The sequence below is a fragment of the Heteronotia binoei genome, chromosome 18 (genome assembly GCF_032191835.1).
Source record: "Heteronotia binoei isolate CCM8104 ecotype False Entrance Well chromosome 18, APGP_CSIRO_Hbin_v1, whole genome shotgun sequence".
Lineage (NCBI taxonomy): Eukaryota > Metazoa > Chordata > Lepidosauria > Squamata > Gekkonidae > Heteronotia > Heteronotia binoei.
The window spans coordinates 3,131,654-3,143,282 of NC_083240.1; the positions used below are offsets into that span (position 1 = coordinate 3,131,654).

Consider the following 11,629-nt stretch of genomic DNA (forward strand, 5'->3'; position numbering starts at 1 on the left):
CCTGGTTCTCCCAGATAAGAGTCTGCTCACTTAACCACTATGGCTGACCCAAGGCCATTCCAGCAGCTGCAAGGGGAGGAGTGGGGAATCAAACCTGGTTCTTCCAGAAGAGAGTCCGCACACAACCACTATACCAAACTGGCTCTCAGGAATGGCAAAAAAGTCTGGTGTCTGCAGCTGGAAGGCAGAATTGGTGGATGTCCTTCCTAACCTTGATGGGCCAGGCTAGCCTGGTCTTGTCAGCTCTTGGAAGCTAAGCAGGTTCAACCTGGATCAGGACTTGGATGGGAGTTCCCTAAGGAATAACAGGGCCCCTACACAGAGGCTCCTCCACCTCTGCTCCTCTCTTGCCCTGGCCTGGATAACCCAGGCAAGCCCAATCTCAATGTATCTAAGTAGGCCCTGGCTGGCACTTGGACAAGAGACGCCCCCCCCCCAAGGAAGGCAGGGTCCATACCCAGAGGCAAACAGCGGCAAACCACCTTGGTTCATCGCTTGTCTTGAGAACTCCAAGAAGGGTTGCATAAGTCAGAAACAACTTGACTGTATGTAACACACACACACACACTTAAAACTGAAGAAAGCTTAAAACTAAAGAAAGCCAACCCAACTGCCACCCCCAGGTACGTCCTGCATGAAGACAACAAAAGAAACAGAGACCTTTGACGGACACTAACGAAAGCACCTTACCAGTCCTGTACAAACTCCAATAGCAAACACCATCACCCACTTCACTGCTTCGTACCGCCGGGTTTTCTGTAGAGGAGGAGGAGAAAAAAAGGTTACATGTATGTTAGTCTGCATCAGTATCACCTCTGTATTTCATCTGCACAGGGAAAGTCTGTGCAAACCTGAAGTAAACCTCTGATTTGCTCACAGAATCACAGAGTTGGAAGGGACCCCTAGGGTCATCTAGCCCAACCCCCTGCACAATGTAGGAAACTCACAAACACCTCCCCCTAAATTCACAAGATCTTCATCGCTGTCATATGGCCATCCAGCCTCTGTTTAAAAACCTCTAAGGAAGGAGAGCCCACCACCTCCTGATTTCTACCACTTCTTCCTCCTCTGAATTACCGAAACGGAAGGCAGCAATAAGTCCTACCCTCTTATCTAGACTTTCCAGTACTTCCAAGTAGGGTTCATTGATGCAGCGGTCATAATCCAGGCTCTGGAAAAAGACAAGACAGACACACCCCGTCTTGAAACCACCACATTCATGCCAGAAGAGGCAGTGATGTGAGAACAGATACGACCACACCAGCGCTTGCGCAAAGAACTCATTTGCCCTGACATTTCAGCAGCCAGGCACTTCTCCTCTGTTATGATAAAAAGACTGAACTGGGGCCAGAAAAGCTCAAGAGCAGAACTTCTCCACAAAGGCATCTGAACAACTGTTCGCCTGGCACCAGCAAGCCCCCAAAAGGAGGGTTTGTAAACTGAAACAGAGCATGTGTGGGGAGAATTGTTGTTTCTCTGAGACCTCCAATGAGCCTCATAGGACTGAGGCTAGCTTTCTGCAAGCCAGCAAGCAAACACGACATGGGGTGCCCCTAACTTCTCTGGACCTCTCGGCAAGGGGTTCTGTAGACTTGCTGCTGACCTCTGAACACATCCTGAGGAAAGCGGCGAGAGAACAATTTGTCCTGCCTCAACACAGGAAGGAAAGCTGAGAGGAGTTCCCCAAAAGAACTCACCCCTAACTAGTTCACCCCCATAAAAGAGGAGACAGCCCCCCCACAGACACACACTGAATCCACCCCCACCCCCCCAGCATCCATGCAACATACTAGAGCCCCTCACCTCATAGTCCTTGCGTGGGAGAATCTCATCATCTTCCTCTTGAGTCTCTCCAAGGATGGTCTAGGAAGCAAATTCAAGATTTGCAAGCCATGCTAAGTTAAATGATGCCAGAAACAAGTTTGCTCATTGCTAACTGAGAGGTGCTGTGCTGTAGTGGCCAGAATATTGAACCGAGATCTGGGAGACCCAGGTTCGAATCCTCACCCTGTCACCAAAGCTCAGCCATGCATGCTCAGCCCCATCTGCCTCGCAGGGCTGTCGTGAGGATAAAACAAAGGAGAGGAGAATGATGTTAAGTCACTTCAGGTCCCCGCTGGGAAGAAAGGTGGGATGTCAATAATAAAAAACAAGAATCCAGCCCAGAAGCAAACAAAAAGGATTTCCAGGGGGCCTGGGTCATTCATTTCACCCTGGAACCAGTGTTCCCTCTAAGCTGAGTTAGCGTAAGCCAGCTCACAATGTTTTAGCCTCCAGCTCACACATTTTTGTCTCAGCTCAGAAAAAAATTGCCCCAGAGCACCCTAAGTGATGCAGCAGCTCACAACTTTAATGCCAGTCGCTCACAAAGCAGAATTTTTGCTCACAAAGACTCCGCAGCTTGGAGGGAACATGGCTTGGAGCCCCCGTAGGTCTGTTGTTGGGCCCCAAGCTGATATCCGAAGGCATTCCCAGAGTCTGTGGCACAGCTCAGGGAGTCAGACACCGACTGGGCATGCAGGAAGTCCCAGCTTTGCTTCCTGACTTCTCAAGCACCCTGCACAGCCCTCCCCAGGCAGAGATTACGCTCAGCTTAGGTGGCTGTAGGGTCCTGAGGGATGAGTGGTAGTGGAGGAGAGGGTTAATCAGCCAGGACAGACAATCCTTGCCTGGATGACAGAAAGCCTGACTTGGCAGTGGGTAGCTTGGTATGTGCCCATGGAGCATTATGAAGGCTCATCAAAGGGAGCAAAGGGAGAGCATGCCTTATGCCGCTCCCAGCACCCCCACGGGATTGTGCATTGCAGGAACGACCAACAACGCTGGGCAAATGGTGTCCCTGGGATGTTTACGCAGCATCCCACTGAGAAATATCTGATCAAGCTGCAAGCGGTCTCATTTGGACTACTGTGTGCAATTCTGGTCGCCGCACCTCAAAAAGGATATTATAGCATTGGGAAAAGTGCAGAAAAGGGCAACTAGAATGATTAAAGGGTTGGAACACTTTCCCTAGGAAGAAAGGTTAAAATGCTTCGGGCTCTTCAGCTTGGAGAAACGTCGACTGCGGGGTGACATGATAGAGATTTACAAGATTATGCATGGGATGGAGAAAGTAGAGAAAGAAGTCCTTTTCTCCCTTTCTCACAATACAAGAACTCGTGGGCATTCGATGAAATTGCTGAGCAGACAGGTTAAAACGGATAAAAGGAAGTACTTCTTCACCCAAAGGGTGATTAACATGTGGAATTCACTGCCACAGGAAGTGGTGGTGGCTACAAGCATAGCCAGCTTTAAGAGAGGATTGGATAAAAATATGGAGCAGAGGTCCATCAGTGGCTATTAGCCACAGTATATATATATATGTGTGTGTGTGCGTGTGTATATATATGTGTGTGTGTATATGTATGTATGTATATATGTGTGTGTGTGTGTGTGTGTGTACACACATACACACATATATATTGGCCACTGTGTGACACAGAGTTTTGGACTGAATGGGCCATTGGCCTGATCCAACAGGGCTTCTCTTATGTTCTTATGTGACACAGAGTTTTGGACTGAATGGGCCATTGGCCTGATCCAACAGGGCTTCTCTTATGTTCTTATTAAGCAAAGCCAGGGTTTGAAAACAATGGCACTAACCCTTGCAACACCACCCACCAGCACCGCAAAGGCAGAAGGGGGCGGCAGATAAAGCTCCCCCATGTTCTCAGCACAGAGACGCCCAATAAGGAATTTATATTGCAAGCAGAGCCCTGCTGGAGCCAAGGCCTTCCCCACTTGCTGCCTTCCAGCGCTGGTCTTCAAACACTGGCTGCTTCTGAATACAGAGCAGGGGTGGCCAGACTTGCTTAACATAAGAGCCACACAGACTAAATGTCAGAGGTTTTGAGAGCCACAAGACATGAATGTCAGATGTTGGGGAGCAGGCAGGCAGGCAAATTTAAGGGAGGAGAGGTGGAAAGAAAGCAACTTTAAATGCATTCTCCAAGCTTCTTGTTGGGTTGGCTTGGAGAAGTGATGTCAAGAGAGAAATGCCTTCTCCAAGCCCGCCAACAGTATGGTGGGGCCTTTGAGAGCCACAATGCGTGTGAAAGAGTGACACATAGCTCTTGAGTCACAGTTTGGCCACCCCTGATATGGAGGTTCGTTTCATTCACCACGGGTAGCAGCCATTGATTAGGAACCCCTTTTAAAGCTATCACTCGTGACCTTCACTACATCCACCGGCAGTAAGTTCCACAATTTCCACAAGGGGAGAGGCCGTGGCTCAGCAGCAGAGCCTCTCCTTGGCATGCAGAAGGTCCTAGGTCCAGTCCCCGGCATCTCCATTTAAAAGGGCCAGGCAGGGGGTGATGGGAAAGACCCCCGCCTGGGACCCTGGAATGCCGCTGCCGGTCAGAGCAAACAATATCTCCTGCCCTGAGCCTGTCGGGGGAGGGCGGGATATAAATTTGATAAATAAATATTGACTTTGATGGACCAGAGACTGATTCACTGTTCATGAGAAATCTGATTACTTGTTCAGAGAAGAAATATTTCCTTTTGCCTGCCCCGAACCGATTCTACTTAGTTTCACTGGGTTCCTGGTATTATGGGAGAAGTCAGGAAAAGTTCTCTCCATCCGCTTTCATGAATAATTTTATACAGTCTCATGTCCTTCCTTGGTCCTAAACTAAATGTTCCAAACTCTTCCAGCTTTTCTTTAATTTTCTCAATCTCCCCTTCTGCATTTGTCCCAGCTTTGCAACAGCTGCTGTTTTTTACATGTAGAAAAACAACCAACGCTGCGTACAAAACACTCAATAAAAATCAATAATATAAAGTCTCTCTTTGTTATTTCAGTAAGTGTAAAGATGATACCAAATACAAAGCATACAAAAAATCACACAGGAACAGGATCCACCAGGAATGGAAAATACAAAGTCCCCTGTACTTAGTCCTTCAATCCTTTTGCTCAGTTCTCTGGGGTATCCCATTTCCTTAAAAGATCAGGCTCCAAGGGTGATTTTCCTTATGTGCCCATTGACTTTTGGATCACATTTCTCATGAAGTGCTTCCTCATAGAGCCAATCACCCAAAGGGTGATTAACATGTGGAATTCACTGCCACAGGAGGTGGTGGCGGCCACAAGCATAGCCACCTTCAAGAGGGGTTTAGATAAAAATATGGAGCAGAGGTCCATCAGTGGCTATTAGCCACAAAAAAAAATTGCCACTGTGTGACACAGAGTGTTGGACTGGATGGGCCACTGGCCTGATCCAACAGGGCTTCTCTTATGTTCTTCTGTGACACAGAGTGTTGGACTGGATGGGCCATTGGCCTGATCTAACATGGCTTCTCTTATGTTCTTATGTGACACAGAGTGTTGGAGTGGATGGGCCACTGGCCTGATCCAACAGGGCTTCTCTTATGTTCTTCTGTGACACAGAGCGTTGGACTGGAGGGGCCACTGGCCTGATCTAACAGGGCTTCTCTTATGTTCCTCTGTGACACAGAGTGTTGGACTGGATGGGCCATTGGCCTGATCTAACATGGCTTCTCTTATGTTCTTATGTTGTGTAAAATATAACACCTAATAATGAAGTATCTACAAACCGTATGCAAAATATACTACGAATAGTACAAAACCATACTTGCTATACATCCTTTTGACATCAACTAAGGCCACTCGATTACATTCTCATCCAAGGCACAAGGCTCAGTAACCATATTCAAAACGAAGTTCCTTATACAAGAAGTCCCAGTTGTTACTAATCAACTTCTTAAAGGTATCTTACAAATTTTCATCCATTATACCACAATTACAAAAAAAAAATTTTTAAAGCATACAGTCGCAATGACTGTTTATACAAAACAAGACGAAATTTTGAATCATCTTTACACTTACTGAAATAACAAAGAGAAACTTTATATTATTGATTTTTTTATTGAGTGTTTTGTACACAGTGTTGGTTGTTTTGCTGCTGTTACATACTGTGTTGTCACTTTAATTAGGGTTTTTTACATGTAGGTAAGGGACGGCTTAGAGAAAACGCATTAGTTACTTTGGGCACTAACTCTGGGAATGCAAGGGTCGCACCCTTTCACCTCATTCTGCCGCAGGGAGGGAGTCCTTTGAATTTACAAGCAACCTGCCCAACCACCCCCAGCCAAGCCAGAAGCGCTCTCCAAGGTCTTAAGCAGAGACACATCTTTCTCTTGCTCTTGAGAGCCTTTTCACTGGAGAAGCTGCGGATGGGACCAGACGCATGCCAAACACGCACTCTCCTGTCCAGCGCAGGGTCCCCCCCCCCCCGCCCAATCACCAGCGAGACACAACAAAAAGCCAGTGAAGCGCTGCAGACAATAAATGGCTGCACCATCCAAAGAACAGGAAAGCAGGGAAGAGCAAACATGATGTAGAGAAACCCACAGATCTGAAAGCAAACAGCTCTGCGCTACCAAGATAATGGAGATGTCTGGGAAAAAGAGGAGGTGGCAGGAAACAGCCTGGCCAGCTCACGCCTGCCAAGGAAACGGAGCATGCCCACAGTGCCGGTAGTGAGGACCCCATCTGCATTTTAACAAAAGAGCTGCAGTTTCAGCAGCCGCAGCTGCCAAAGATCTTGCTGAGGCTTCAGCAATGCCAGGGCTTCGCCAAAAGCCATTGCTGCTCGCACAAAAAAAAGCCACCCTTCGCTCCGCAACCTCGTTTATTGCCTATGCTGGGGCTGCCCTCGGGTTTTGTCACCCTATACCAGCCGTAAGGGAGCCGTACGGAAAAGCAGGCAACTGGGATCTTGCATCTTCCAGAGCCACGTGGAAGAAGGAATGTTTGGAACAAGGGAGAAGTGGCCCCTGATGCAATGCTCTGTTCTGCAAAACTCTGAGGCAACTGGGAGACTGGCCCCCTCTCCACAGCTCATCAGCCACTGACTGGCTTTTCTTAAAGAAGCACCCCAAATCTGCAACCATCCTAGCTCAGATAGGATGATAGGAAGGTGAGAGGTAGGAAGGGCTAAGAGAATATCACGATCTACCTAATTTTATATGTATCGACATTCAACACGTTTTTCTTAGGAGATGTATTATATTTTTGTATACATGATGCCCATGTATTACATAGGCAATCATTTTGGTGCATTTGAGGAAGGGGGCTGAATGCTGAGCGAGTGCTGTCAATCACAAACGTTTCTAAGCAAACGTACTTCCCTAAAAAGCTAAATAACGCATGACACCAAGAGAGCCCTAAAATCTGCTAAGGTTCCATTTCCCCCTCCAATCCTCCACAAAACAACTCCTCCCCACACTTCTACACAAGTGTGTCTAAACCATGAATGTGTATAAAAAAGGACTGCATGTCAGTGCTAGGGGTGGGGTGGGGTGGGGTGGGGGATAGAAGAGAACACTGGAGAAGGCTGGAAAAGCACTCAGCCTATGCTCAAAGGCACCCTCCATCGCTGCCTACCCAATACTGTGAGTCACCAAATGATGCTTTGCTTGCCACTCAGCCCTGTAGGGTGGGTGGAGACTCCCCCCCCCCGCCTTGCCCTTAAATCTGTTTCCTTGAACATGCTGGTTCCCACTGGAGATTTTATACGTGTAAAGGAAAAAGGGGAAGAGCACTCTGCACATCCTCAGAAGCACTCCTCCTGTTGTGCCATACACGGTATCTATTCTATAAACAGCCTCTGTGAGAGCCTTCAAATGAACTCCCCCCACACCCCAAAATTGGCCCTGCAGAATCCCCCTCCCTGAGTTACCAATACTGTTTTTATTACCATTATTTATGCTTCCATGTAATTGGGGATATCTTTAAAAGGAGAGGAGGTAGAGGACAGCTGCAGCTTTTCGCTACAGACAACCCAAAGAGGCACTCTGCACATGCTCAGAGGCATCTCTGCCTATGTTCAAAGGCCCCCTCCATCGCTGCCTACCCAATATTGTGAGTCACCAAACGATGCTTTCCTTGGCACTCAGTCCTGCAGGGTGGAGACTCCCGATCCAGTCCTGTGAGAATCCCTCGCCCTTAAATCTGGTTCCTTGAACAGTAAAATTGGTTTCCACTGGAGATTTTATACGAGTAAAGGAAAATGAGGATTTCTAGAAGAGAGATAGGAAGGGCACTCTGCACATCCTCAGAAACGCTCCTCCCGCTGTGCCATACACGAGCGTCTATTCTACAAGCAGGCTCCGTGGGGAGCCTTAACATGAAGTCCCCCCACCCCCTCCCCAAAATTGGCCCTGCAGGGGAAAAAACCCTAATCAGGGGTGTCCAAGGGTAGCTCTCCAGATGGTTTTTTGCCTACAACTCCCATCAGCCTGATGGCTGATGAGAGTTGTAAGCAAAAAACATCTGGAGAGCTACCCTTGGCCACCCCTGCTTAAGCGTCTGTCTTTGAGTCCTTCATTCTCCCCCCCCCCCAAGCAAATGCTGCTGTTCTGAAGAGGGGGGTCTTGTGAGGGGAGGGGTCTTGTTTTATTTTGCCAGCCCCCTCCCCTCCTTTCCCTTCCCTTCTCTTCTCTTCCCTGGCTGGGTGTGAGGCAAGGGGGGGTCCCTTCCCCTGCCTGCTGCTGTTTGTGGGGTGACCCAGTCTGGAGCTGGGTTTGGTTGGGAGCAGGGGCTCTCCAGATGTTTTGGCCTACAACTCCCATCAGCCGCAGCCAGCATGGCCAATGGCTGGGGCTGATGGGAGTTGTAGGCAAAAAAACATCTGGAGAGCTACCCTTGGCCACCCCTGCCCTATGTTATCAACACTATTTGTATTGCCATCATTTATGCTTCCATGCAGTTGGACATGACATTAAAGGGGGGGGGGGCGGAGGATAGTTAGTTCTTCGCTACCGGCACTCTGCACATGCTCAGAGGCGCCACCGCCTAGCTAGCCTATTAGGGGAAGGGCAAAGGGAACGGAACCCAATGGCATCCCGCCCCCCTCGCCGGCCTTACCAGCTCCTCCGGGGTGCGGCTCTCCCTCTCCCCGCAGCAGCAGCCGCAGCACCCCGCCCCGCACCCCGCCGCCATCTTCCTCCTCTCCGCCCTGAGAGGCTCGGAGCCAGCCAGACCTCGCGCGCATGCGCGTCACGCGACCGCCTCGCCTTTCTCTCCGCCTATACGACGAGGCGAGCGCAGCCAGAAACAGGAAACGAGAAGGGGTATCCAAGGCAACGGCGTCGACAACCCCGGAAGAAGGGCGGAAGTTGGCAGTTAGAAACCGGAAGTGCCCGTTGTGGGGCAGTGTGCTGGGTACAGGGTTGCCAATCCCCAGGTGGGGGCAGGGGATCCCCCGGTTTGGAGGCCCTCCCCCCGCTTCAGGGTCATCAGAAAGCGGGAGGGGGGGAGGGAAATGTCTGCTGGGAACTCATGATTCCCTAAGGAGGCTTGTTCCCATAAAAAATAATGGAGACTTGATCTGCGGGTATCTGGGGCTCTGCAGGCCCTGTTTTTTGAGGTAGAGGCACCAGATTTTCAGTATAGCATCCAGTGGCTCTCTCCAATATACTCCCTAAGTTTCAAAAAGATTGGACCAGGGGGTCCAATTCTATGAGCCCCCAAAGAAGGTGCCCCTATCCTTCATTATTTCCTATGGAAGGAAGGCATTTAAAAGGTGTGCTGTCCCTTTAAATGTGATGGCCAGAACTCCCTTTGGAGTTCAATTATGCTTGTCACGCCCTTGCTCCTGGCTCCACCCCAGTGTCTCCTGGCTCCACCCCCAAAGTCTCCTGGCTCCGTCCCCAAAGTCCCCAGATATTTCATGAATTGGACTTGGCAACCCTAGCTGGGGAGAATTAACCACAAACACGTTAATTATTCAAAGGGACGCTTAGACCTTGGTGTTAATTGCCCTGAAATAATAAATTTTAAAATACCAGTTTTGGGGGCGAGGGCGGGGTTAAAAAAAAAAATCCAGAACCTTCTACCTGACTACCCTTTTCAGTGGAGGTGCCAGAGTTGTGTGCTTTTATGCCCCAGTGTGCTTCACATCCCCTGTAGCAGGAAAATGCTAGCAAATCCACACCCAGTATTCGTAAATAAGTTAACATGAAATCAGTTTCTCTGCATATCAACTGAAACCTTTCAGACAGAATTTGACAGCATCTTGTACCCATGCTAGGGTTGCCAATCCCCAGTTGAGGGCAGGGGATCCCCCAGCTTGGAGGCCCTCCCCCTGCTTCAGGGTTATCAGAAAGTGCGGGGTGGGGGGAGAAGTAAATGTCTGCTGGGCGCCCCATTATTCCCTGTGGAGACCAATTTCCATAGGGTATAATGAAGAATTGTTCCATGGGTATCTGGGGGGGAGGGTGTGTTTTGAAGTAGAGGCATCAACTTTGCAGCATAGCATCTGGTGCCTCTCCTCAAAACACCCTCCAAGTTTAAAAGTTTGGACTAGGGGGTCCAATTCTATGAGCCCCAAAACAAGGTGCCCCTATCTTTCATTATTTCCAGCGGAGGGAAGGCATTCAAAAGGTGTGTGGCCCCTTTAAATGTGATGGCCAGAACTCCCTTTGGAGTTCAATGATGCTTGCCACAGCCTTGCTCCTGGCTCCACCCCCAAAGTCTTCTGGCTCCAGCCCCAAAGTCCCCAAATATTTCTTGGATTGGACCTGGCAACCCTAACCCATGCCTTTCTTTTCTAAACTGACGTCCTGAAGCATTAAGAGTAAATGGATGACTGCTACATAATTTAATAAATTGAATCCTTTTATTTATTTATTTTTATAAAATATTTATATTCTCTCACAATTGGCTTCTTTGAAAAGGCAGCAATGCAAAGACAACACCACTTTTACATACATTTCTAATATAAGTTTCATTCTTTTGTGATTTTCAGAGAATGCCTGGGAGAGAAATCCAAGAAACCTGTTAAATGCGGCATCCAGAACAAACACAGAAACCCAGATTTAGAGCAAAGGATGGAGACTTACTGATGGGAGACCCTTGCGGGAAGCTGATTTTCTCCTTTCTCAGAAGCTTTTCTGAGCCACTGAAGAAGTGAGCAGGGACTCAGAAAAGCTCCTCTCCTGCCACACAATTTGTTAGTCCTTAATGTGCTACAGCACTCTTGCTCTTTTCTACTGGAATAACTTGTGTTACTCTGATCTTATTCTACTCCACATTTAGCCATTTCCTCAAAGAGGAGTCTGGAGGAAATACAAAGGCTGAGCTGTTTTTTGCCTACAACTCACATCAGCCCCAGCCATTGGCCATGCTGGCTGGGGCTGATGGGAGTTGTAGGCAAAAAAAACATCTGGAGAGCTACCGTTGGCCACCCCTGCAATATGGCTTCTCTTATGTTCAGATCACAGTGGCTAAAACCCCAGGTGCCATCAGGAGGTCCACCAGCACGTCCAGAACTCCAGAAGCCCTCCCATTCTTGCCCCCCAAGCACCAAGACAGAGCATCACTGTCCCAGATATAAGAACAGAATGGAAGCAATGTTGGATCAGGGCAGTGGTCCACCCAGTGTCCAAAACCCAAGGGCTATCAGGAGATCTACCTGTGATGCCAGAACTCCAGAAGCCCTCCCATTGTTGCTTCCCCAAGCACCAAGAAGACAAAGCATCACTGCTCCAGATGTAGTGTTCCCTCTATACCTTGTGGCTAATCTGACTGTGTTTAGACTTAAACATCTGGTGAACATAAGAA

General features: G+C 48.7%; 1 protein-coding gene across 1 annotated transcript in view; it reads right to left on the reverse strand.

Annotated features, from left to right (window-relative positions):
• The window catches only part of CLCN6 (chloride voltage-gated channel 6), a 33,137-nt gene extending 24,092 nt beyond the window's left edge, over positions 1 to 9,045 (reverse strand). The window contains exons 1-4 of the mRNA XM_060259238.1: positions 8,933 to 9,045; positions 1,804 to 1,863; positions 1,106 to 1,171; positions 691 to 756 (exon numbers count right to left, since the gene is read on the reverse strand). Coding sequence (XP_060115221.1) covers positions 691 to 756; positions 1,106 to 1,171; positions 1,804 to 1,863; positions 8,933 to 9,007 — 267 coding nt within the window. The 5' untranslated portion in view covers positions 9,008 to 9,045. The remainder of the gene's footprint in view (positions 1 to 690; positions 757 to 1,105; positions 1,172 to 1,803; positions 1,864 to 8,932) is intronic.
• Between the last annotated feature and the right edge of the window lie 2,584 nt (positions 9,046 to 11,629).